Source organism: Dermochelys coriacea, chromosome 6, assembly GCF_009764565.3.
Source record: "Dermochelys coriacea isolate rDerCor1 chromosome 6, rDerCor1.pri.v4, whole genome shotgun sequence".
Taxonomy (NCBI): Eukaryota; Metazoa; Chordata; order Testudines; family Dermochelyidae; genus Dermochelys; species Dermochelys coriacea.
The window spans coordinates 100,357,411-100,385,206 of record NC_050073.1 but is presented as its reverse complement, the minus strand read 5'-3'; the positions used below and the strand labels follow the sequence as shown (position 1 = coordinate 100,385,206).

At 42.5% G+C, this 27,796-nt stretch overlaps 1 protein-coding gene across 6 annotated transcripts; it reads left to right on the top strand.

Moving 5' to 3' along the window:
- Nucleotides 1-593: 593 nt before the first annotated feature.
- On the top strand, nucleotides 594-16,405 carry DDX24 (DEAD-box helicase 24). 6 transcript variants are annotated; one of them, XR_006282070.1, is made up of 10 exons: nucleotides 594-725; nucleotides 2,850-3,576; nucleotides 5,461-5,844; nucleotides 7,402-7,555; nucleotides 7,944-8,459; nucleotides 10,099-10,174; nucleotides 10,836-11,024; nucleotides 13,808-13,937; nucleotides 14,278-14,423; nucleotides 15,971-16,025. XR_006282070.1 is itself a non-coding variant. In XM_043516557.1 (9 exons), the coding sequence occupies exons 2-9, from the start codon at nucleotides 2,856-2,858 to the stop codon at nucleotides 16,207-16,209; spliced, it is 2,409 nt and encodes an 802-aa protein (XP_043372492.1). In that variant the 5' UTR covers nucleotides 594-725; nucleotides 2,850-2,855; the 3' UTR covers nucleotides 16,210-16,405. The 6 variants fall into 6 exon arrangements, 5 of the variants coding, with proteins under 5 accessions (XP_043372492.1, XP_038263001.1, XP_043372493.1 ...); XM_043516557.1 differs by lacking the exon at nucleotides 14,278-14,423 and having other exon boundaries at nucleotides 15,971-16,405; XM_038407073.2 differs by lacking the exon at nucleotides 14,278-14,423 and having other exon boundaries at nucleotides 630-731; nucleotides 15,971-16,405.
- Nucleotides 16,406-27,796: the final 11,391 nt, after the last annotated feature.

Genomic DNA, 27,796 nt, shown 5'->3' with positions numbered 1-27,796 from the left:
CCCCCAACCCTGCGGCCTGGCCCGGACACCCACACCAGCCCCTACCCAGCTCCCCCCAACCCTGCGGCCTGGCCCGGACACCCACACCCGCCCCTACCCAGCTCCCCCCAACCCTGCGGCCTGGCCCGGACACCCACACCCGGCCCTACCCAGCTCCCCCCAACCCTGCGGCCTGGCCCGGACACCCACACCCGGCCCTACCCAGCTCCCCCCCAACCCTGCGGCCTGGCCCGGACACCCACACCCGGCCCTACCCAGCTCCCCCCAACCCTGCGGCCTGGCCCGGACACCCACACCCGGCCCTACCCAGCTCCCCCAACCCTGCGGCCTGGCCCGGACACCCACACCCGGCCCTACCCAGCTCCCCCAACCCTGCGGCCTGGCCCGGACACCCACACCCGGCCCTACCCAGCTCCCCCCAACCCTGCGGCCTGGCCCGGACACCCACACCCGGCCCTACCCAGCTCCCCCCAACCCTGCGGCCTGGCCCGGACACCCACACCAGGCCCTACCCAGCTCCCCCCAACCCTGCGGCCTGGCCTGGCCTGGCCCGGCCCCGGCCCAGCTGTAGCGCCCGTGGAAGCTGCGAAGTGCCCCCCCCGTTTGAAGCGAGGCGGGCGCAGGGCCGTGACGTCACGGCTGCCATGGCCGCGCCCGGCTGTGTCCCCACGTGGTAGAGCGCGACGGGCCCCTGCAGCGGAGAGCCGCAGCGCCAGGCGGTGACGGTGACGGTGACGGTGAGGGCCCGCTCGGGGCGGGGGTCGCGGGAGGCAGCTGGGGCGAGGCTTAGGACACGGCCGGTGGCAGCCGCTCCTGCTCCGACCTGCCTGCGGCGTTGGCGGGGCGGGGAGAGGAGAGCGGGCCCAGAAGCCGGAGGGAGACTGAGGCGTGAGGGCGTCCGGCCTGGTGGGGAGAGCGGGGCGGGGGGACGTCGGGACCCCGGCGGAAGCCCAGCCCGGCAGGCGGGGGTAAAGGGCAGCCCTGCTCCCTTCCCGGCGGCCGGGCTCGCGGGCACTGTCCGACTCCCCCCGCGAGGAGGCCGGTCGCCCGGCTCCCTTTACGCCGCCGCCCCTCCCGCTTCTGGGTCTGCCCGCGTTCGGCTTCTGCTGTGGGGCCCGGCTCGTGGGCCCAGCCCCCATCGCCGAGAGCGGGGACCCACCGCTCGCCCTCAGGCCGGTGGGCGCTAAGCTGCTGCTGTCCGGCGCCCTGAGAAGCAGCCTCAGTGGCCACTGTGAGTAGCGACTTCTCCCTGGCGGCAGATCAGCGCCGGGGGCGGGCATGTGTAGCGTGCAGTGCTGTCCTGTTTTTGTCTGCAGCCAATCCCTCCCCCCCGTACCTTGGCAGTGGACACCGTTAAAGGGGTACAACGCCATGGTGTGAACACGTTTATACGGGGGCGTTCACACCAGGGGCTCGACCCTTCCCAAAATGATATTGATAAAGCAGGGCAAAAGCCGCGCTCACATCTGCCCTGGGGGAAGATGCCAACGCAACAGCCGTTGGCTGCCTCCAATTCTTCCCAGTGCTTCCTTCCACCTGCCAGCTTCCCAGATCTTTATGCCTTAATATCCCCTAAATAAAAGCATTACCCAGGGACTTTTCACATTCCAAAGCCATTCTTCATCACACCTCCGTGATCTAACCGACATACAAAAAGCAAAGGAGTACTTGTGGCACCTTGAAGACTAACAAATTTATTAGAGCATAAGCTTTCGTGAGCTACAGCTCACTTCATCGGATGCATTCGAAAGCTTATGCTCTAATAAATTTGTTAGTCTCTAAGGTGCCACAAGTACTCCTTTTCTTTTTGCGAATACAGACTAACACGGCTGCTACTCTGTAACCGACATACAGTATCGTTCAACTTAGCATTTAACTGGTTCATACTTTCTAATAATATAATGGTGCAGTAGTTGCCCTCCAGGTCAAGATGTTGAAGGTCAAACTTTCAAAACCATTAATAAAACTTAAGCACATACACCCGGGGAAACTGCTCACATACGTGCTTATTTTGTAGTGTGTGGGGGGTACTTTCTGACAGTTGGAGAAGGAAAGGAATCCTCCACAAATTATGCAGCTCCCATTTCAATAACTAGATCCGGTTGCCCTGTGCTCAGAATACCCCCAACTCCATTTTGCTAAAGGAAAGGCAGCTCTTCGGAGGAACCGGAACGGAGGGGTAACAGGATTCTCTCTTTAAAGTAGAGCATAATGTCCTGCCCATTATGCTGTTTTAGTGAGATAAATCACTATCTCTAGGAGACGTAAAAAATTCAAATAGTTAACTGTGGTCATAAATGAGCCTACCGTAAATGAACAGCATTCTAGTAAAAAGGATGTTATTTATGAAACAGCAATAGAGGAACCCCAATATCAGGCTGCAGCCTACTTTACATTTTGTGTGACCCTCAGAAGAGTTTAACACTAAATTCTAAAAATGTCAAATTAATAAAAAGAAGCACAACAGAAGCTGGTTTGACAGTCTGGCATCGGGGCTTTGATATTGCTTAGGTATCTCATCCATTTTTCAACAGGAGCCTGACAAATAATTTTAAACAGGCCTGTCATTTCAAATGCAATTTAAGTAATTAAAATTCATTTGTCAAATAGCTGTGTGAGGTTAGAGTTGCAAGTGTTTTTAAAAGTGCAGAAACCAAACAGAGGGCCCAGTCCAGCACTGTGAAAGTAAGTCAATAAGGCTAGAATCCAGAGACAAACTGCAGTTAGCTGCAATAGACATAGCCTATCAGATTTACACAAATGCACTCCAGTGTTTATGGGTATGTTAACTTGACTGTCACTGTTTTGTTCTGGTGGCTTACAATGGTTTATTTTCCAATTTTTTTTAGATAATCATGAAGACAAAAAAAAGAAATAAGTTTAAGACTTGCTTTAAATTGAAACAAAAGGGTATCAAGGTAATAGGAAAATGGAAACCCATAGAAATTGACCCAAATCTGTTTGCTGATGAGCAGCTTGGAGATTTAGTGTGTTTTGAGGAGCTTACAGATTATAAATTGGTGAATTCTTCCAAAGTTGGAAAAGAAAAAGGAAAGAAGAGAAAATCTGATAGTGTTTCTGAAGAGGAGGAAGAAGATTCTACCATCCAGAAAAAAAAGAGAAAGAAAGACAAAGAGCTGGGAACAAGGGCAAGTAAAAATTATAATCTTAAAGTGGAGCAAGATGAAATGGTAATTGATCAAGAGGACAAACCTAAAGACACCATCAAGTTGTGTGGTTATGAGGAAGATGAATGTGAATCAGGAGGCACCGCAACCAAAGAAAAAACTTTGAAGAAAAAGAAAAAAAAGAAAGTGAAAAAGAAGGTGTTTCCATCTGAGAAAGCTGATCTACCAGCAAAGTCTTCTAAAAAGGTTAAAAATTGGACCACGGGAGTTCTGTCTGCCTCATCTGATCAAAAAACAGATGTGTCTGCATGGAAAGACCTCTTTGTTCCTAAGCCGGTTCTGCAGGCGTTGAGCTATCTAGGATTTAGTGCTCCAACTCCTATTCAAGCATTAGCCCTGCCTTCTGCAATCAGAGATAATATGGATGTTCTTGGTGCTGCAGAAACAGGTACAAATGCATGCTGTTAGCACACTGAATCTCCTGTTCTCCCTTTTAAAACATGCAGTGTATTGTCACAATTGCAGTAATGGTGTGAAGAGCATATAAGCTTCAGCACATTGAAAGGGTGTGTTTACTATGCATAGTTATGATGTAGAAAAGATTAAATGTAGTGCATTTGTGTCGCATACTATGCCTATTCACAAGTACTACATGGAAAGCTTTAAATCCTCCACTTCTTCCCCATCCATGCTTATCAACAAGTCTTATTTTGAATTATTCTTAAAGAGTAGGCCAGAATTACACACCCATACAATCCAATTGAAACCAATGGGGTTGCAAAGGTGTAAATGAGAGCAGAATTTGTCCCTGAAGAAAACTGTGTCTTTGCCATAGCAGAACCGCCAGTAGTACTTCCAGTCTAGTTATCCCATTCCCAGTGTTGACCTATACATATTGGTATGTATTGGATCTGATGTATTGTGCATGGAGTAGGAATTTGCTTGCCTCTGAAGCATCCAGTATGCTAAGGTTGGGCCTGAGGGAAGAAAGGGATTGATGACACACTGATCTGTTTCCCTTACTGACAGCAGCATAAGGGAACTTGCAGGGATTGGTTAGCCAGGTATATCCACAGGGAGATCAGCTGTGGGGAGTTCTGGGGCACAGAATTATCAGACACATAAATGAACATGACTTGTTGGGGAAGAGTCAACATAGTTTTTTTAAAGGGAAATCATGCCTCGCCAATCTACTAGGATTCTTTGAGGGGGGTCAACAAACATGTGGACAAGGGGGATCTAGTGGTCATAGTGTACTTAGAACTTCAGAAGGCCTTTGACAAGGTCCCTCACCAAAGGCTCTTAAGCAAAGTAAGCTGTTACGGGATAAGAGGGAAGGTCCTCTCCAGGATCAGTAACTGGTTAAAAGATAGGAAACAAAAGGGTAGGAATAAATGGTCAGTTTTCAGAATGGAGAGAGGTAAATAGTGGTGTCCCCCAGGGGTCTGTACTGGGACCAGTATTATTCAACATATTCATAAATGATCTGGAAAAAGGTGTAAACAGTGAGGTGGCAAAATTTGCAGATGATACAAAACTACTCAAGATAGTTAAGTGCCAGGCAGACTGTGAAGAGCTACAAAAGGATCTCTAGATGAACAGTTTTGTTTAATTTTTTTGGTCCCCTAAAGAGGTTCTGTGTTTGGCCAAAGCATCCCCTAGAGATGACCTTTACATATCAGATACTATTAAGGTTTGATGCCCCAGCCATAAGTGAATCAACAGTTGACGCCTGAAATTACATTTAGTGAAGCACTTTTCCATCTTTCCCCCTTAGTTTGTGCTCTGTGTTAAGTCAAGTGATTGATTGATCTTTTTATTACAAAAAGTGAAATAATGGTTACACTTAGTTTCTCAGTTAATAAGCAAAATCACATAATGAAAAAAATAGAAATTAATCCTTTAAATAGCTTTCAGTTTGTCCTTGGCCTCATTTGCTATTCCTTTATTTGGAGAACATTGATCAGAGCAGTCAATTAGGGCATGGTATTCTCCTTTAGGGTATACGGTTCTTTAAAAAGACCTTGGCTGCTATTGCAATTTTTTAAAAACTACTTTCCTAGCAAACATATATTCTGCCTGTTCATCTGGGGCTTGGAAAAATACCTGCTCCATCCAAAAAGTATCTATTTGAGGTCACTATTATAGGAATTTAAACCAAGGTGCTGTGGCTTGGCTTCTAATTTCATAGAATCAAAAAAGCGCACTTATACCGTAGAAATAAATAAAATAAGAGTAATTATTAATTTACTTTAGTAACTGCAGTTGGCTGCTGCTGCTTTGCAAACAGTTGTAATGCTTGTGTTTCTGTGTTGTTATTTGGTGCTTTTAGGAAGTGGGAAAACACTCGCGTTTGCAATTCCAATGATCCACTCTGTGCTACGGTGGCAAGAATCAACAAACAGAAGCAACAATGCTACTGAAGAGCCTCTCTGTGATGATGAAGACAAACCAGAATGGGAAAGTGATGATAAAACAAACCCTAAGCACCTAAACCCTAAGCAGGATGAAGATAGTGGGAGTGATGATGGTGTAGATGAATCTTGCACAATAGGTTGCGTAAAGGTGCTGGAAAATGTAGAATTTGATTTTGGTGCCAACAAACGTGCTGCGGACTTGAATAAAAACAGGCCTCTTTTAGGGCTGGTGCTGACTCCCACAAGGGAACTAGCTGTACAAGTAAAACATCATATTGATGCTGTGGCCAAATTTACAGGTAGGAGACACAGAGGCAAGAGAGCTGGGGTCTGTTCCTGCCTTTGCTATTGACTCAGTTTCCTCTTCATAAAATGGAGATATTTCCTTTATCTTGGAAGGTGTGTTAGGAAGCTTAATGCATGAATGTTTGAAATGTGATTTGAGATTCTTGGATGGGAAGCACTATAGAAGTGCAAAGTTACCATTAATGTGTTGCCTAAAGCTGTGCACTATAACTTCCATCGACAAATGTTTACTATCACTGATGACTTACAAATACAAAATCTGCACTAAAATCAGTGGTCAACATTGCCACAGATACCCAAGTACCACTTTCTGATGATGTGAGTTAAATAGATCAGCATGGAAATGACCTAGATTTTTAAGGCCCGAAGGAACCATTAGATCATTTAGTTTGAATCCTGTAGAACACATACCATAGATTTTCACCCAGTTACCCCCTGCTTTGAGACCAATAATTTGTTTGACTAAAGCATATTATAAACCTCTTCATCTCCTTTACATATTAGAAGCCCACACAACTCTTATGTGAATGAGTTGAGGTAAGATAGGGAGGATCAAGTAGCAAAAATTACCTCTCCTTTCTAATATTAATGATTATGTATTCATTAGACTAGAGTAATACTGCTATTCTTCCAGAATACATGCAGCATGGAGTGTTTTTTTTTAAAACATGTTCCTTTGGCCTCTGTACTGTAACTGAAAAGAATGCTAATTTTAACTCTTACCCTTAAAACACCACATCAATTTGTAGAAGTACAGTTCTGTTAAAAGCTAATGCAGCTTCGCACCTCTGTGAGAGACAGTTGCTAGTCAGAGTAGTAGTCAGAGTGGACTGGGGTGGTTTAAACAACCAGTGTGTGCTGCTGCTGCAAAAGCATTTGGAGGCAGGAAGGAAAATCCCTCCTAGTATTGTCCTTCCCTGCCAGCTTAAACTGACTTTGAGCAAGTCTTCATATGCTAAGTCTGGCCACTTTTAGTTGTCAACAACTTCCACTGGCTGGTTGCTAAAATGGGCAGTTCATAATGCAGGTACAAGACATGCCTCCCTCAACTTTATTCATTGTGTGCAGACCTCCTGATAGGGTAAGGGACTGCTTACCCATTAGACATATTAACATATCTAATTCTGAGTGGAAGAATGTCAAAGCTTAGACCCTGAGGAAGAGTGGTGGATTGCCTTCCTACGTGGGCATTTGGAACCTGAAGAAAACATGTATTAACTATCTAATATATAAATAATCATTCCTGCTGTTTTAAGGCAAGTGCAATTCAAGAGGTATCCTTTTACTTTTGGCTTCTTTCTATGATCAGCATTTCACTGTAATGCTGACCATATGCTTAATGTTGTACTGAGAAGAGGAGGAGACAGTACCTGGCCAAATGAACTTACAGTCTAGATAAAGACTTCTTAAATGATTTCCCAAAGCTGCAGTATAGTATGGAATATGTCTGTTTTCCTTCCTAAAATGTGGAGAATATTTTCCAGCAGGAAGTAACTAAAGTAAACTTAATCCTCCATGGTCTTTACATCATGCGACCTTTTGTGTTTTAGGCATTCAGACTGCAATTCTAGTTGGTGGAATGGCTGCTCAGAAACAGGAACGAGTATTGAATCAGAAGCCAGAAATTGTAATTGCAACCCCAGGTCGTCTATGGGAGCTAATTAAAGAGAAACACCCACATCTCTCAAGTCTCCGGCAGCTCAGGTAAAGGTGGCTTTTAGTCTAACTACTCAGAATTAATATCCTTGGGAAAGACTATCCAGTATCACCGAACATGCTTAATTACTTACTGATTAACTAATGTTGACTGTGCAGGAGCACTTATGTCTTTGCTAGAAGATCTCATTAAAGTTCATATTCATTATATTGAGAATGGGGGATGTCAACCGCATTAGCAAAAAACTAATTGTTGCCTTTGAACCTTGACTGTTGAGAGAGGAACAGAAACGGCTGCTGTAATTACTCATGCATACCTAGCCTCCTTTGTTTTACATGGGGAAAAGCAAGAAATGTTCTTTTGAAGTGCATCAGATTTCTATTTATCTGAAGTAACCACTGTGCTTCTATACTGTACCTGTCTTGTGTCCAACAGGTGCCTTGTGATTGATGAAGCAGACCGAATGGTCGAAAGGGGACATTTCTTAGAACTCTCTCAGTTGCTCGAAATGTTAAATGATTCACAATATAATCCTCAACGTCAGATTTTTGTGTTTTCTGCCACACTGACTTTGGTCCATCAGGCTCCCACAAGAGTTTTACAAAAGAAATATGCTAAAAAAATAGATCAGAAGACCAAACTGGAAATGCTAATGGAAAAAGTGGGGATAAGGGGCAAACCTAAAGTGATAGACTTAACAAGAAAAGAGACCACTGTAGAGACTCTGACCGAAACCAGGATCCACTGTGACATGGATGACAAAGACTATTACCTCTATTATTTTTTGCTTCAGTACCCAGGAAGAACCATGGTCTTTGCAAACAGTATAGACTGCATAAAACGCCTTAGTGCACTCCTCACAATCCTGGATTGTAACCCCCTGCCTCTGCATGCAAACATGCACCAGAAGCAAAGGTTAAAAAACCTGGAAAGGTTTGCTGAGAGAGAGAAGTAAGTTGATTGTTCTGTTGTGGGAAGACTGTGCGTGAAAAGGAAAAATGGTTGACTACGGGGGGGGGGAAGATGACGGATGGTTCAAGGGATTGGCTGTAGGACACAGCTCTTGACAACTTCTAGGTCACCAGTTCAAATCTAATCCAGGCTGGGGTAATAACTGAAAATTGTTACCATCTGCTGGCTGTTCAGTGGCCTTTGTGATATGAGGTGATGGTCTCAGTTCATCTCCATAACAACAAAACGCCTATACAGCTGGAATTGATTGGCAACCTGGTAGATAGATTCAGGCAGAGAAGCCAAAGATTAAATCACACATGAAGACATTGAGGTAGGAGCTGTGCGGGGAAGCTCACATTGCTGTTGCCAAGACTGACCTATGCTCAAGTTGATGGCCTCTGTCTCCAGGGTTGTACCTGAGCACCTTTCGCTAGTACAAAATTCATACTCTTGTGTGCGTATTTTCAGTGAAACTTTTGATAAAACATCCCTGCTGGAGAACATCCTATCAATACTATCCTTGGTTTATGACAGACCGAGCAGAGTTTCATAGATTGTTAAAGCCAAAAGGGACCATTGGATAGTCTAGTCTCATCTGTATAGCAATGGTCAAGGAATTTCACCAGACTACCCCACTATATTGAGCCCTATAACTATAAGCTATGCAATGCATTGTCATAAAACACAGCTTTTGTTAAAATCTTAGCCGATTCCTACTGAGAATGCTTGTGAGTGATTTTTCAGTTGCCTTTAGCATTTAAAAACAAAACACAGTTATCATCAATCCTTAACAGAAGCCCTAACCCTTGTTATGGATTATTTACATGTGAAATGGCTTGCTTGAAAATGCATCTGTTTGACATATTTGCATGAAAAAAAATTTAGTGGTCAGAATTCAAAATACTGTATTTTTTCCCCACCCTTTTATAGTTCAGAACTGGCTAAATGCAGTTTCCTCAAGTGCAATTCAGTATAAGAATTTTCAGTCCAAAAGGAATTATGTTCAGAAAATTCAGTCTTTGAACACAGAAGTCTATAATGGAGGAATAGTTTTGAAACCTGCATTGCAGTGTTCATATTAACAAAAGCTGTCATAGCCATATCGTGTATCTTTTCAAAAGAATCAGCACTATTAGTAGAAAATCATATTAAATTAATGAAATGTTTAAACCTAGACAGGACAAAGCTCTGCAAAACGTTTTGAAGGGGGAGCAGACTTGCACTGCCAGAAAGTTGGATTAAATGATCAAATAGATCTTTTCACACTGACTTCTATGAAATAGAAAGAGAATAAAAGAATAACAAGGCACACTTTTGCTAGGATTGAAGTTAATGATAGCTTTGCCATTGACCTCATTGGGAGTAGTATATGGTCCACAGTCAGTAACAAATTACATTATTTCTTTTCCTTTCAGTATTTCACATTTCAAGATTGCCCTAGATCAGGTGTTTAGGTATCAATTTCTTGACTTCCGAATAGATGGCATATTCATAGCAGATGTTATAAAATGAGCATGCTCTTCAAATTCGTTTGGCAAAATTCTGGGTCACTCACACTGCGTGTTTACTGGTATCTGGTTTACATTACAGGTTTATGTTTAATGAATAACATGTATCCCAACTTTCTCTATTTCAGCTGTGTCCTTTTGACAACAGATGTTGCAGCTCGTGGTCTGGATATTCCTAACGTGCAGCATGTCATCCATTACCAGGTTATAAAAATCTTTTGAAGCTCCTATTGCTTGCTTTTTGAACCAGGGTCTCATTGATCTAAAACCTGGCTACAATATAAAACAGTGCTTCTCAGTCCCTAGTAAAGAAGTATAGAAATTAAGCCTCAAGTATTTAATGCTTCTATAGCCCTCTGCATTAAAAGGATTTCAGAATGCTTTAAAAAGATAAATTATACCCATTTCTAGAGTGACCATCACTAGCGTCAGGGTGCCATTTACGGACAGTTTTGTGTACAAGAAGTTACCTGTATGGCTATGGCTCTTCTCACTTTCCCATTTACACTCTGAACTTAGGCATCAGGGTCCCACTTCAGAGGAGCCAGATGACCCCACCTCATAACATGTCTGAGGTTGAGTATCATTTTTCCTTGCTTTGTGCATAGGGAAACAGGCTCAGGGTATAGGAGTGATTCACCAAAAGTTGCGCAAGCCGTCACTGTCAGAGCTGAGTCTAGAACATGTCCCTGGAATCCCACCTCTGTGCCTTAATCACTTCCTTTATCAACAAGGTTCATGTTATGAAAGCAATTTATCAGACACCTGCTTGTCATCTCTGAGTCTGAATGTTGCATGCATTTCCTTACCTTTCATATACACTCTTTTGATTTATGGGAGCCCTTTAACTATAGATTTTTTGCAGGTTCCACGCACTTCTGAGATTTATGTGCACAGAAGCGGCAGAACAGCTCGAGCTGCCAACGAAGGCCTTAGCTTGCTGTTGATTGGCCCTGATGATATGATAAATTTTAGGAAGATTTATAAGACATTGGAGAAAAATGAAGAGCTTCCATTTTTCCCAGTTGAAACAAAATGCATGTTTGCTATCAAGGTAAAAAAACATTTTCAATACAAGTGATTGCTCGTGTATTATGTTTAATGAAACACCCTTCGCATTTTATTAAGGTTTCAGAATAAGTCTGAGTTTCAAAAGGTGAGTTGAAAACAAAATTAATCAACTTCATCTTCAATAGCAATGTGCTGAATGCTTCTATTAAGGAAGGCATCCTAATGCTAAGGAAGGCATTCAACACACAAACAGATTTTTTAAATGTTCATTAATTCTTTATAATTATGTATAATTTCTCATATGTAGATCTTGAAATGCTTTACAGAAGTGAGCATGTATCATTATCCCTCTTTTATGGATGGGGAAACTGAGGCAACAGTAAATCAAGTGATTTATTCAAAATCGCACAGTGAGTTAGTAGCAGAATAGGAAATGGAACTTGGGCTTCCTATATCCCAGTACTGTGGTCAGTCTGCTAGACCATATCTACCTACCCCTTTTAGGTCCCACAATATCCAGCCCTTTCACATCTGAGGCCATCCTCTGCTGTGATATCCCAGTACAGACCATGCTGGCAAATGTTACATCTACCACTTAACCCTGCTATAGACAGATAAATGCCATTTTTGAGCAGTTGTTGATGTTACACAAAACTTATGTTGTTGTTCAGTATCTTGAAGGGTGGAATAATAAATAATGGCAAGGTTTTGCAAAACAATAAAAAAAAAAAAGTCTTTCACCACACCTTCTGTCCTTAAGCATTGGTGGCGTCATACTCCATCAGGATTCTCTAGTAGCTGTGATGGCACAAGAATAATGCTTGTCTATAACATTGGCATGACAGTTGACCGGCAGTGGAGGGGCTGACCTTTGTACAACCCAAAAGAACGGGAGAAAAAGAAGCAATGTTTCAATTAATGTGGTGAATGCCCCTCCTATCCTGGTATTTGGACTGGCATATACACCACCAGGGCTATCACATGGGCCAGGCCAACAGCTACAGTAGTACGGCTCTCATGGGAGACCCAGGAACTTCCATGTATTACAGGCTACTTGCAGGTTGGGTTGCTAGATGCAGCCTTTTTAAGAGAGGAAGGAGAAAGCAGAATTGTTTCTACAGGCTTTTTCTCCTTTAAAAAAATGTCCAGAAAAACCAGTTCTCACAAAAGCTCTCTGATTACTAGTGAAGCAAAACAGTTCTTGTTTCAAGAGTTTTTCTTTGGTGTGTGGCTTTTGAAATGTTTGCTTCTGCTTTTCTTTCCAGAGTAATACTTAGTGCTTATATAGCACTTCACAGTCTGTAACCTACAGACTTCTGGGTGGTAGGTATATCCACCATCTGTCTCCTCCACTCTTCTTCTTCTTTCCCTGCATGGAATGTTTTACTCATAAGTGCCAGTAGGCTTGAGTTGGAGTATGTGCTACATTTCAGACAATCATGGCTTCAGCTATTGTGCCTAACCAACCACTCACTACTGAGCATGATTGTTCTCATGATCGTGTATTTAAAGTGGCATGTTATGAGGTGAAAGCCACTGATGTTGATTACCAAAATGAGTGTTTAAATGCTTGGAAGTGGGGGCCAGCAGGAAGTCTGCGTAGTTTGGGAGAGTTGCTCACCCCATATTAAATGTTATTCTGGTCCTGGTTACAGAGCTAGAACTGCCAGTGTTGGTTCTCATCATCTGTCCCATCACTATCTTCCACCTTTGACTTGAGATGGCTTCCCTTGAATTTATCATCTAGAGGGGAGGCACTGTAACCTACAGGTTAGGGCACTGGACTGGGACTCAGGATACCAGGGTTCAAAGCTCAGATCTGTTACTGGCCTGCTGGGTGATCTTGGGCATGTCACTTACCACCACCACCCCTGTGCCTCAGTTTCCCCATCTGTAAAATTGGGATAGTGATACTGACCTCCTTTGGAAAAGCATTGGGATCTAAAGATGAAAAAAAGAGCTAGGTCCTGTCTGAATTTTATGAGCAATCCTAAACCTCTGGGCACAAAAGAGACTTGATAGGACCCTAGCAAACCACTAATGATGAAGGGACAAGTAGAGGACTCAAGAAATTATATGGAAATGATAAAAAGCTATTTAAAGGTTCCTGTAATGAGCTGAGGACAAATGGTTGATTGCAGTTAATTAATGATTTCAAGCTTAATTTTGCCTCTGTGATTTCATAAGTGTCCTAGCCCCTGATCATCCAGCCCGCTGCTGTCTGATGCTGAGATACTGTAGCATCTTGCTATTCAGTATAGTTGTAGTAGTTCAGTCAGCGTGTGCTGCACGCTGTACAGTCTTTTTTTGCAATCACTACTGTCTGCAAGCTGGGGGGGGGAAATCTTATCGTTCTGTTTCATTTTATTCAATAACAGTGACAATTTTCTATCTGGTTTTAGTTATGTAAGTTAACTGTACTATGTAATACCTGCGTTGGGAACTAATGGCACATGGACTTTTGATTTGTTCCTAACTTCTGAAGAGTCTCCTGATATTCGTGGCCCCCCCACTCCCTAAGATAGACTAAAAAGTAGTGTTCATTTGTGCATTACTTGAGAATTATGATTTTTGTTACCATAGTGCCTAGAAGTCTGAGTCATCTACCAGGACCTCATTGTTCTAGACGTCATACAAACACGACGTCTGTCTGTGACACTAAATCACTTGTTGGAGACAAAGCCTATTTCATGTATTTCTCTGATTGTTTTTGTCCTTGCCTTTGCAAGATTAGCACACTAACTGCGTTCCAACACATGCTGTTGAGTGCTGATTCTACAGCCATCCCACATTCCTCTCTGATGTATTGCTGTGCTTTTGTGGCAGGAGCGGGTGAATTTAGCAAGGCAGATTGAAAAGGTAGAATATTACAACAGCCGGGCAAAACAGCACAACTCTTGGTTCCAGCAAGCTGCGGAGGCTCTTGAAATTGATCTCGATGATGATGTCCTTATAGGCAAGTAGAACTGCTTACAAATATGCTTGGCTCACTGCCTCCCCCCCATCCCCTGAAGATGCAACTCCGTGTCTAGCATATGTCCAACCATACTGGAAGAAATCTCAACCCTGAGGGGAGTCAAGGGGAGAGTGTGGGATGATATCACTTAGAATTATATTAGCACTAATCCTCACAGCCCCTCTGTGAAGTGGGTAGATTGGGCTAATGACTGTTTCACAGATGGGAAACTGAGGTAGAGAGATGTTGCACTTCTGACACATTACTGTGGGGGTCTGGGCTAAGAAGTCAGGAGCTCCTGCCAGCTAGCTTAGCCTAATTGAACATGCTGTCCCAGCAGGTTCTGCACGAGTTTCATCTGTTCTATGACAGTGCGATGGCTTCTGTGACCCTGTACCCCCCTAGGACTGTGTAGAATCTATTTCCTGCAATCAAGCAGCAGGACACAACTCTCCCTGTTTATTTTATACAAGAGTACACCAGGAGGTACGGATGGCGTGATCTGGGCCAAAGACAGAATGCCTAGTCAAACAACTAAGAAGGGTAGTTATTCTGCTATAATTAAGCTTAGATAAAAATAGTCAGCATTGGGGGGGGGGGGGGGGTTCAGAAAATTGGGTCTCCACAGAGAAAAATCATGGAAAGTACCTGCTTTCTGTGGAAAGCTTCCACTTCATCAAAAACCCAAACACAGAAAGCTTCATGGCTTTTGACTAAAAATTTTCAGTTTTTTTGATGGAAAGTTGAAATTTTCAGCAGTAAAAGTCCCATTTTCCTACCAGCTCTAGCTATGTTCACACAGCTCTGTGCTGCTTTGGTTATTTTTTTTAAAAACACCTTAACCTTAAAACCTTAAAGGCATGTGTCTGTTCTTGGATTTAATTTAAAAATCCCCATGTGGTGGTGGTTGATTTTGACCGACTTCTCCCCAGTCAATATGAGGCACTGTCAAAGGGCTGTTGGCAGAGTATCTTTGGCTTAAACTGACTGTAGCATGAGTGTCACTACATAGCTAGATTTCTTAATTTTGTAGCATGTTCATTCATTGAAATGGAGGGTTTCCTCTGTCCTCTAAAGGATGGATAGACCTGACTAGTTAATTCCATACTGTTGTGTGAATAAACACTAAGCAGTCCTGTCTCCAGCTCATTTAGGATGTCTTAGATAATTAGTACCCTACTGTCTGTTTTGACAATAAGAAAACATTGAGGCTTGAAAGAGGTTTCAAAATGTCATGTCTATTCTAAGTAGCTCATGACTTTCCAGTTAAGCGTTTTGTAATCCTCACCCTGAATCTTGGTAGTCAAGCATTTTAAAATGTGATCATTCCCTGGTGCTTCTTCCAGAGCTTGCACTAGAAAAATTAAAACGTTGATCCCTTTTCCTAAGGGATTGCCATTTGTCCTCTGTAGACCTGATTATTTCCCTTCAGTTTAAATGGAAAGTCTGCTCAGCTCAATTTTACTTCATTGATCCTCTAGATAAATAATTCAGTGAGATGCCTGAACTAAGGTCCTTAGGTGATGGGCTTCCATTACTGTAGTATTTGAGCACCTCAGAATCTTTAATGTATTTCTGCCCACAACACCCCTCTGAGATAGGGAAGTGCTATCATCCCCATTTTGCATATGGGGCACATGATAACTAAGTGACTTGCCTAAAGTCAGACAGGAAATCTGTGGCAGAGTTGGGAACTGGACCCAGCACTCAAGTCCTGGGCTAGCATCTTAACCACTTAGACCATCCTTCTTCCCATTATTCTGTTCATAATTGGGCAGCTCATTGAAACTTAAACAATTCAGAAGTCAAGCTTCTCTCTTCAGTTTCATTGACGTGCTGGTATCCAAAATGGAGAAGTCATGTGATAATCCACAAGCACAAATCCATGGAAAGCAGGGTGGCTACATTAAGAGCCCTAAAGAGGGGAGGGAGAGAAAGATGATTTGGTCTTTCTGGCTGCTATATTTAGAAGTACAAGAGATTGTTTAATTGTCATAATAAAGCCTTATTCTGTCTTTGGTTTGTCCCCCAAGGAGGACAATCGAATGAGCAAGAAGAGAGTCAGAAGCAAAAGATGCTGAAGGGAATGAAAAAACAGCTGAAACATTTGTTATCACAACCAGTATTTAAAGTCCTTCTGAAGACTAAATATCCAACACAATCTGGAAAGCTACTACTCCCTCATTCACCAGTGAGCAATTCAGAATCTGCTCTGAGCACTGTATCAAAACAACAAGCAAAGAGGAGGAAGAAAAAAATTAATTACAGATGAATTAGATAAATGATCAGTTGCACCATGGGGTGTGGGAGAGGGGAGACCATTTTTCCTTAGATCTGGATTACATTCATCCATGACTGCTTATACAATGATGCAGAACAAAACACCTAGTACCATGTGGGTGGACATTCTAGACAAACAGCTCCTACATATTGTTTGTACTGGCACGCTTTGGAAAATTAAGCTAAATATCAATAAAACAAACTGTGCTTTTAATAAAAAAAGAGTACTTTTGGCACCTTAGAGACTAACAAATTGAGTATAAGCTTTCGTGGGCTAAAATCCACTTCATCGGATGCATGCTGTGGAAAATACAGTAGGAAGATAGAGATTGTGTGTGTGTATGTATATATATAAAATTATACACACACACACACACACACGCCCCCCCCCATGAAAAAAAAATGGGTGTTGCCACACCAACTATAACAAGAGTAATCAATTAAGGTGAGCTATCAGCAGCAGGAGGGAAAAAAAACTCCACACCTTTTGTAGTGATAATCAGGATGGCCCATTTCCAACAGTTGACAAGGTGTGAGTAACAGTAGGGGGGGAAAATCATCATAGGAAAATAGTTTTACTTTGTGTAAAATGACCCATCCACTCCCAGTCTTTATTCAAGCCTAATTTAATGGTGTCCAGTTTGCAAATTAACTCTAATTAAGCAGTTTCTCATTGAAGTCTGCTTTGAAGGTTTTTTTTTCCTAGTATTGCGACTTTTAGGTCTGTAATTGAGTGACCACTCTGAAACCTGTGCTTTTAATAACATTTTAAGCAGACTATTAGAAATTGTTAAATATTTTAAGATCCCACATCATAAAGTGGGCTTCAATTAAATTACAAAATCCAAGAGCAGCTAACATTAACCTAGAATTAAGAGTCCTTGGTGGTATGTCTCCCCCTTGCAGACTACAGTTGAGCAAGACCTCAAGCTTCTGACAACCAGGAAATACCTGATCAACCTTAGCTCTGCCCTCTTCCAGCAATGCCTCCTTTAACACACACACACACACACACACCCTTTACTCTACCAACGCCCCTGCTTTCTGAAACGTACAAGCTCTTCTCCTTTTACAACCCATTCATTCTGACCTGCAGGATTCTACTACTACTAAAAGGACAAAAACAAAAAGACAGTTTAATCCTGCTTGAGTAACATTCATTTCTACAGCAGTGGTATGGTCTCATGTCCTTTGGTGTAAAAAGGAGGATGGGCAAGAAACCAGAGGAGTCCATGTGAGTCGAAGAAGAGATGCATCTTCAAAACTCACTATTTCTAGTATGTGAGAGGGAGATACTGGGGGTGAGGGGAGGAGAGAGAGTTTGTCAAGTGAAATTCTGAGAAAAGAGTTGATCACTGCTGCTTGTGCCACTGAGTCTTATCCTCTCACCAAAAGAAAGGGAGCGCTTCAGCGTCTGTGCCTCCCTAAGGGGCTTTACAGCAGGCAGGTTGTACTTAAGTTCCAGTAAGAATGAAGGCCAGATCCTGGTGCTAGATGCACAAGCTTCCTTCCTCTCAGAAAAATCTTTGTGATCTTAGACAGTTCTGGCAAATTATAACTCAGTACTCTGGGGAGCACCAGCTAGCTGGGGGGGTGGGGGAGAAAGTAGTATAATGTTGCCTCCTCTGCCAACTTTGAATAGTTTACATATGAAAGAAAAGCGATGTGTGTCAGACACTGGCTGAGCCAGGCTACTTCCAACCTCAGCTCTTTTCAGCTTCATAGCAAGGTTGGGGACACACCACAGGGGTTCTGTTTAGGGAATTATCCTAGTTGTATCACAGTCTATAGATCCTCTTATTACTAAGGCCTAAGACAGATGCTCTTCAATATCAGTTTGTGTATGATGTGTGACCTCACATTCCAGCTAGCCCCCCCCGCAAAAAAATCAGAGGTTCTTTATGAGCACCACTGTTGTCTCAAAATAAGTCAAAAGTCAATCCCTGTTCATGCTCAGGGAGGTGAGAAGAAGGAGTCTCAGAATCTATGACTCCTGAAGCCACCTAATATGCCACAGAAACATGAACAGAGACTTAGCCCTTGTTTGTCTTAGGGCAGGTCTACACTTAAAACACTGCATCTGCACAGCTGTGATACTTAAGTTACCCCTGCGGGAATTCTGTGCCTAAACATTCTACATATTTTATTTGTCAAAACAACACAATGTAATCACACCAGTTTCAATTATTTTGGTAATTTATTTCAAATTATGTCAGCAAGTATGTCTAAATAAAAATCCTGAATCTTTGTATTTTTTTTTTTTTGGACAAATAGGTTCTTGGCTAGACAAATTAATACAAAAAAAAAAAAAAAACACATATACCCTGCAGAAGCAGTGCAAAGGCTTGGGGGGAATCAGGCGTTATGGAGGAGCTGAGGAAGAGGGAAGGAGCCTGGGAGTGAGTCTGTAGGATTGTCGGGGGAGGGGAGGGGAATTGTTAGGGATTTGGGGAGCCTCTCCCATGCAGACCCCAACTGACCCCTAACCTCTCCCGTTCAGGCACATCTGCCCCTGTCCCTAGTGTGACCCTGCAGCCCCCTCCATTCAGCCCTGGGCTCAGTGCTTTCACCCCACTAGCTCCTGAGTCCCCACCCCAGTTTCCCCCCCAAACCCCAGTCTGACTCTAGCAGCCCCCCCGTGCCTCTGTCCTCCCAACCCGTGCCTCCTAATCTGGCTCCGTGGGTAGCCAGCTGTTCTAGTGCTACAGCATCCTCTGGTGGGCGAAAGGCAGAATGTATTTTCTACAAAAAACATGAATTCTGCACATGGGCATTGGTGCAGAATTCCCCCAGGAGTATTATGTGAAGACGCTTCTACACCAATGGGGGAGTGTCTCCCGTTGGCATAGTTAATCTACCTCTCCCAAGAGGCGGTAGAAGCTCTCCCACCAACATAGTGCTGTCTACATGTAAGGTTAGGTAGGTATAACTGCAGTGCTCGGGGTGTGGATTTTTCACACCCGAGCGACAAAGTTATACCGATACAGCTCTGTAGCATATCCAGCCTAAGGGTTCATCTGCTGCATAAGCTCATGCCCTACCTGAAGTTGTAGTTTCCAGGGCAACCAACTGAGATGCTACCAGCAGGCTAATGCTGTCAGGTGAGGAATAAAGCAACCGAAAGTGAATACAGATTCTGATTTCAATAAAGAATGAAGGGAAAGCACCACACAGAAAGCAAAGCATAGCAAATTTGATCTTTAGGCTGGGCTTATGCTCCATTTTTGTACTAGTATAATTATGTTGGTTAGGAGGGGTCTTTAACACTGTAGTTATACCAGAACAAACCCTAGGGTGGGCACTGTTATACCAGTATAGTTTATCACACTTCCCTTATGGGAATAAAACTATACTACTGTTAACACCTTTATGCCAGAATAACTGTGTCTGCACTTGGAGGTTGTACTGCTTTAACTACACTGAGTTAGTTAAAGCCATACAACTTTCTAGTGAAGGCAGGGCCTAAGGCCAGATTCTGTTCCTTCCCATGGGAAGGTTATAACTTTAAGGAAATAATCAGGCTTAAATCTCTTTCAGCTGAACATTGAAGTCATTCCCAAAAAATGTGCGCAAAGATATTCAGTTAAGTTATTCACATTAATCGTGGCAGTGTGATTAGCTAACTATTGGAAGAAGTTACATGAAGCAAACAGAGTGCCTAAAATGCCAACACATGTAAGGAGCTTTCTGTAGAAGGGCAATTTCCAGCTGGGAGGACTTAACTCTGACCAGAAGAAATGTCTCCTTAGTAAAGTTTTTAAAGAACAGCTTTTTGAGACTTATTACTCACCATATGGAACGTGCGCATGGCTACATAAAGACTGTCAGACTAGGGTAGGGTATATCCTCTGAAGTCTAGTCACAGAAATTAGAATTGAAGATAACCCACAGCATCATTCACACCATCCTTTCCAGACTAGCTCAAGTGAGGAGACTTCAACCCCAGCTAGCGGGAGACTGTTTCAAATAATGAGCTCTATTGTTATCAAGGAAAAAATTGCTATGTTTCCATGTGCTTTTATGTCATCCTACTAGTCCTAATTTGAAAGATCACCAGTGCATCCACACAAGTTGCATTGGAAAATTTGTCCTTTCCCCCACTCCCATCAAAACATTTGGAAATTCATTTTTTTTTTAAAATCAGGTGATATACCACCACCTAGCTCTTGGAGGCAAGTATTGTTGTACCCTTTTTACAGATGGGGAAACAGACACAAAATGACTTGCCATGGGTATGCCGAGTGAACTTTGGCAAAGCCAGGATTAGCACCTAGATCCCCTGAGGCCCAGTCCAGTGCCCTATCCACTAGGCAACACTACCTCAGGTATGTTTTTAAAATGTGTGAACTGCCCCCGATGATCTGAACGGCCAGAGCAGTTAATCAGTGCTATTACCAATGCTGCACATGTTCCTGCCACAAAATCCTGGAGGCTACCAAAAGCAGAAAGTAAATCCCCCACAGAGCTGTTTGCTTCTGCTGCATTAGAGAAATTGTGGTAAATAAATATTGGTAGGAAGTTCTACTCCATACTTTCAAAGGCAAACCAGGAAGATCTCAACATTTAAAACAAAAACCTGCTTATATAATCTCAAAATAGCAGAAACATCAAGACTTGTCCCCATTTTTGCCAGGGAGCTGGAGCTTTGAGCCTTGAATTGAAAATGGTTAAAGGTGTTGAATCTTCCATACAGACAACTTTTCCCCTCATCTGTCAAGAGCTTGGGTTAAATGGGTATGAACAAAAGATCTTTCTCACTAATTTACCCAGCTTCTAATCTCTGGGGCTGTCAGAATTAGAGCAGGGCAAATTTTTGACAGGTTCAGACCACTGAAATGTTTCATGAATTCCTGTTAGTTTCGTTGAATTGATAGTGTTTAAAAAAAAAAAAAAGTCTAAATTTGTAGTTTTGACTTAAAATAGAAATTTCAATTTTTTTTATTTGAAACAATTTCAAAATTTCCTTCCATTATCTTTAACAAACATTAAAATGTTCAAACTCAAAACATTTCATTTTGGTTGACCAAAATGTGAACCCGGAACAGTTTGTTTTAAACTTTTTGGTTCATCAACAATTTTGAAAGTTTTTCATTTTAGTTTGATCCAAAAAATTTGTTGATACTTTTTTGAAGTGTTATATTATTTTTAAAATAAATAAAGCTACACAAAACTCCAGAACAGTTATTGGTCCGTCTCAAAAAAAAAAAAAAAAAAAAAAAAACCCACACACAATCCCATCAGTTCCCCAGCAAAAACTGGAAATTAAAAACCCGATATTTGTAATGTGAAAAAACAAGCATTTTTTCCCCCCCATCAAACCAAGCAGCTTTTATCCTGCACTCTAAAATATGGTTTGTGTAGTATAAAAACCCCCCAACATTTAATAATGTTTAATGATAGTGGCTGTGTTAGTAAAAGGGTCTTTCAGTTATCCCAGCAAGCCTGTCTACATTCAGATATAGCTTTCCACTCACAAATCAAGGAAATGTTTGCATTTTCTTTTTTAATATTCTAAAATGTCTTATAAGAAGCGTCTTGAAAGGGCATATGCGCTCACAGAATGCTAATTACAGGTTTCAGAGTAGCAGCCGTGTTAGTCTGTATTCACAAAAAGAAAAGGAGTACTTGTGGCACCTTAGAGACTAACAAATTTATTTGAGCATAAGCTTTCGTGAGCTACAGCTCACTTCATCGGATGCATTTGGTGGAAAAAACAGAGGAGAGATTTATATACACACACACAGAGAACATGAAACAATGGGTTTATCATACACACTGTAAGGAGAGTGATCACTTAAGATAAGCCATCACCAGCAGCGGGGGGGGGGGAAGGAGGAAAACCTTTCATGGTGACAAGCAGGTAGGCTAATTCCTGGACACTACAGTGCTAATAAGCGATGGTCACATAAACACCACCCTATATCGGAAAACCTACTGACCGCTATTCCTACCTACATGCCTCTAGCTTTCATCCAGATCATACCACTCGATCCATTGTCTACAGCCAAGCGCTACGATATAACCGCATTTGCTCCAACCCCTCAGACAGAGACAAACACCTACAAGATCTCTATCATGCATTCCTACAACTACAGTACCCACCTGCTGAAGTGAAGAAACAGATTGACAGAGCCAGAAGAGTACCCAGAAGTCACCTACTACAGGACAGGCCCAACAAAGAAAACAACAGAACGCCACTAGCCATCACCTTCAGCCCCCAACTAAAACCTCTCCAAGCATCATCAAGGATCTACAACCTATCCTGAAGGACGAGCCATCGCTCTCTCAGATCTTGGGAGACAGACCAGTCCTTGCTTACAGACAGCCCCCCAATCTGAAGCAAATACTCACCAGCAACCACACAACAGAACCACTAACCCAGGAACGTATCCTTGCAACAAAGCCCATTGCCAACTCTGTCCACATATCTATTCAGGGGACACCATCATAGGGCCTAATCACATCAGCCACACTATCAGAGGCTCGTTCACCTGCGCATCTACCAATGTGATATATGCCATCATGTGCCAGCAATGCCCCTCTGCCATGTACATTGGCCAAACTGGACAGTCTCTACGTAAAAGAATGAATGGACACAAATCAGACGTCAAGAATTATAACATTCAAAAACCAGTTGGAGAACATTTCAATCTCTCTGGTCACTCGATCACAGACCTAAGAGTGGCTATCCTTCAACAAAAAAGCTTCAAAAACAGACTCCAACGAGAGACTGCTGAATTGGAATTAATTTGCAAACTGGATACAATTAACTTAGGCTTGAATAGAGAGACTGGGAATGGATGAGTCATTACACAAAGTAAAACTATTTCCCCATGGTATTTCTCCCTCCCACCCCACCCCCCACTGTTCCTCTGATATTCTTGTTAACTGCTGGAATTAGCCTACCTGCTTGTCACCATGAAAGGTTTTCCTCCTTCCCCCCCCCGCTGTTGGTGATGGCTTATCTTAAGTGATCACTCTCCTTACAGTGTGTATGATAAACCCATTGTTTCATGTTCTCTGTGCGTGTGTATATATAAATCTCTCCTCTGTTTTTTCCACCAAATGCATCCGATGAAGTGAGCTGTAGCTCACGAAAGCTTATGCTCTAATAAATTTGTTAGTCTCTAAGGTGCCACAAGTACTCCTTTTCTTTTTGAGAATGCTAATTATTTGCAAGCCCTAAAAATACCAAGGTCTGACTGAGATTGGCGTGCACACTACCGGTCAGCAAAAGTTCTCTTTATTACTCCTACACTTTAATGAAGTAATTTCTTATATTGATGTGATCAGAGCAAATCTCATCATCTTGCATCAGGTTAAAATCTCCCATGGCTAGGTTAAGAGGCGTAACAGCAGCTAGCACTGAAGCATTTGTTCCCCGCTGGGAACAAACAATGCCATAAATATAAGTTTCTGCTCTCCTTTCACTGATATTTACAACCATTTTATAAGCTTTGAAAAGCAAATTGGGTACTTTGATTTATGGCACAGTTTCTCCCCTCAGAAGTCCAGTGCCCAGCCCATACAAGCATTGTACACGTGCTCTCCTGTGCCAAATGACCTCCCAAGAGGAAGAGGCAGCAACTCAGCAAAGCATATTGCATTGTGATTGTACCAGTATAACAGTATCCTTCCTGCTTTGGTTTTCAATTAGCAGCAAAACTTCTCAAAGTTGTCATGAAACTAAAGGCCTAAGTTTTCCAGAGGTGATCAACAATTTCTGGTGCCCCAGTTTTTGGTTGCCTGTTTTCACCAATTTCTGAAAACTTATTTATATATGTATTGCAACAGCACCTGGGAGCCCCTGTCATGTTTGTACCAGGCCTAGCACAGTGGGATCCTGGTTTACAAAACAGAAAACCGCAATCCCTGCCCCCCAGAGCTGTGAAAGTGAGGCCCCTTTCAAGGCATCTCAGGTTGGGTGCTCAAATCACTTGTAGTTTTAAATAACTTAAGCCAAAATCAACTAGGGAAGACTATGCAGATTGATTTGGAAGTATTCAAATGATGGCTATATTGTGTGATGGGAGGTCATTTCTTCCTTGATTAAAAAAGATCCCAAATGGATATTGTGACTGATGTTTATCAAGGCTTTGCAGATATTGGCTTTGCACACAGGCTCCCTTGATAGTCTAAAAGACTTCCCCACACATGCTGGTAAACCTCCATGTTTTAAAGAAAAAAAAAAAAAGCCACAAACAAACGCTATTTGCTATGAAAAACAGGACTCTGGAAACACTAGGTGCTATCCAGCCACTGACAGAGCTGAGTGTGCATATTCTAATCAGACTGCGAAAGCTCCGCCAGAGCTGTATGCCACAATGAACTGAAGGATTAGCTGTTACAGTGATTAACTGCTAGGTCCATCTCACCTGCAGTCCTCTGGAAGAGATATTTAGAATGTGAGAGAGCACAATAATCTGAATGTGATCACATTGCATGGTCATTGGTTACTCTTAATGTTTCCTTTATTTAAATTTACAGGAAAAAAGTCAGCATGTATTACCATAATTAATACAATTGAAACTTTGGGCCCCAATTCTTTTCTGGTTTATACTTTGTTTGTAGATTCCAATGCCGGAAGGGACCATTGTGGCCAGCTAATCTGACCTCCTGTATAACAAAAGCCATAGAACTTCCCCAAAATTCCTAGAGCATGTTATTTTAGAAAAGTATTCATTTAGAAATTGTCAGGGATGGACAATCCACCATGGCCTTCAGTAAGTTGTTCCAATGATTAATTATTCTCAGTGTTAAAAACCATTACACCTTATTTCCAGTCTGAATTTGTCTAGCTTCAGCTTGACATTTGTTGTGTTATACCTTTCTCTGCTAAAGAACCCATTGTTAAATATTTATTCCCCTGTATAGGTAATTACAGACTGTGAGCCTTAACATTTTCTTTGTTAAGAAGAAGAAGAAGAAGAAGAAAAAAAAGTCAGTCAATGGAGCTTCTATAAGGCATGTTTTCTAATTCTTTAATCATTCTCATGGCTCTTCTCTGAACCTCCTCTCCAACTTAACATTCTTCTTGGATTGTTGACACAGAACTAAACAGTATTCCAGTAGCAGTCACACCAGTGCCATATACATAGGTAAAATAACTTCAGCACTCCTACTTGACATTCCTCTGTTTTTCCAATCACAGGATTGCATTAGCACTGTTGGCCACAGCATCACACTAGCAACGCATATTCAGCTGATCACCACCATAACCCCCCAAAAATCTTTCAAAGCCCCCCCATCATGTAAGTTAGGCCTAAAGTCTTTGTTCCTAGATGTATATAATTTACATTTAGCCATATTAAACACACATACTATTTGCTTGAGTCCAGTTTACCAAGCAATCCAGATCACACTCTGCCAGTGACCTGTCCTCTTCATTATTTACCACTCTTCCAATTTTGTGTCATCTGCAAAGCTTCAGTGATGTTGTCATCCAGGCCATTAATACAAATCCTAAATAGCACAGGGCCAAGAACCATTCCCTGCAGGACCCAACTGGATGTGTGTCGTGTGTCGTGATATAAAACGATCATTTTAGTCTGTTTTAACCAAACTGTCATGCAGTATCAAGGCAAATTCCTTACAGAAGCCTGAGGGTATATCTACCCTGAAAATGCTACAATGGAGCAGCTGCAGACACTATCTATGCAGATGAGAGGGATTCTCCCATCACTGTAGGTAATCCATCTACCTGAGAGGTGGTAGCTAGGTTGACTGAAAACTACTTCCATGAGAAACTTATTTAGAAAGGAGGAGGTCAACCTGAGTTAAGTTTAGTCTCTAGAAACCATGAGATGATTTTGTTATATATGTAACCATTTGTTTCCCCATATCCTTTTTCATTATCACTTGAACCTTAAATCTTTGATAAATATATTTATAGTGAAAACAAGAATAAGTTTAAGTGCTGGACAAGAGTTGAAGCTGTCCCTTTGGGGAATAGCAGACTTGGTATTTCTGTGAGTAGCCAGTGACAAGAGTTGGATATCACCAGGGGCAATACTTCAAGGGGAACTGAAGACTGGGGTGCACCCACTGTTAACCTGCAAGCAAAGAAAGGGCTGGCATAGTCCACGGGAGAGCGTTTGAGTAGCCAGAAGGCCAAAACATGAAGGATATTAGAGGGTTAAAAAAAACAAAAACAAAAAAACCCCCAAAATTATTTCAGTTTGTTTGCTTTATGAATTTGATAGCACTTTTGCTGTAGTCATTCATTGTGCCCTATTCTTTTGAGGATTCCCACATTCCAACAGAGGAAGGAAAATATTGCAAACAATACAGGAAGATGCAACTAAAGAACACCAACATTGACAAGAGGAATCAAGGGCATATGATCCCTGCAACTTTTTACTTTTTTCTTCTTTTAAGTCACCTAGGTTTCAAGTTGACAGTGTCCTTTTAAATTACTGGGTCTGCAGCTGAGCACAGAATTCACATACCCCAACTCGACTCCCAGTAGCCAGCTACATGCTCTCTAAAGTCTCTCTCCAAATGCATCCGATGAAGTGAGCTGTAGCTCACGAAAGCTTATGCTCAAATACATTTGTTAGTCTCCAAGGTGCCACAAGTACTCCCTTTCTTTTTGCGAATACAGACTAACACGGCTGCTACTCTGAAACCTCTCTTCTACTCAGTTATCATGACCAAGGATTGCTCTTTTGGGAGAGAAATATTTTGATAGCCACCAAGAGCAGACACTAGATGGCACAGATGCATCAGCAAATCTGTTCCTAGCCCAAGAAGTGCAGCTCTCAGGACGATGAGGAGTGGATGGGCTGGGAAAGAAGACAAGCACGCTAGTGGATCTTCTCCCCACTGAGCGTGCAAGACGTTGGATTGGATCATAGTCTGAAACTGCCCTACCTACTACCAGGAAGAACAATGGTGGCTACTAATTCACAGGTTTCAGAGTAGCAGCCGTGTTAGTCTGTATCTGCAAAAAGAAAAGGAGGACTTGTTGCACCTTAGAGACTAACAAATTTATTTCAGCATAAGCTTTCGTGAGCTACAGCTCACTTCATGCATCCAATCCGATGAAGTGAGCTGTAGCTCACGAAAGCTTATGCTCAAATAAATTTGTTAGTCTCCAAGGTGCCACAAGTCCTCCTTTTTTTCTTTTTACTAATTCACAGTGTAATATACCCACCCCCAGCCCTTCTTCCTTAGCACTAGAGAGACGCCAAAGGCACAGCCGCTCACACCTAGATTTCAGAGTAGCAGCCGTGTTAGTCCGTATCCGCAAAAAGAAAAGGAGGACTTGTGGCACCTGAGAGACTAACAAATTTATTAGAGCATAAGCTTTCGTGAGCTACAGCTCACTTCATCGGATGCGTCTAGATTTGTTCCTCTTTGTTGCTTACTGAAATCGAGCACCCCCATTCACAGCCCCCCCCCCCATTTGCTGCCTCACTTTTATTTTGTCCGTTCTTGACCCCAGGGACGCAGAGTCATGAACCAGAGGAGAAACAGCGGCATTTAGGCTCAAGGCATGGATCTCACACCGTTCAGGAGCATTTGGCACGAGCAGGGCTCACGTCCCTCCCTCCGGCTCTTCCCGCCTCCGCGCCCGG

Coding starts and splice junctions, on each gene's coding strand:
- DDX24 (XM_043516557.1), top strand. CDS start 2,856: ATGAAGACAAAAAAAAGAAATAAGTTTAAGACTTGCTTTAAATTGAAA. Junction 7,556..7,943: donor TCAAGTCTCCGGCAGCTCAG/GTAAAGGTGGCT, acceptor TGTGTCCAACAG/GTGCCTTGTGATTGATGAAG. Junction 11,025..13,807: donor AATGCATGTTTGCTATCAAG/GTAAAAAAACAT, acceptor CTTTTGTGGCAG/GAGCGGGTGAATTTAGCAAG.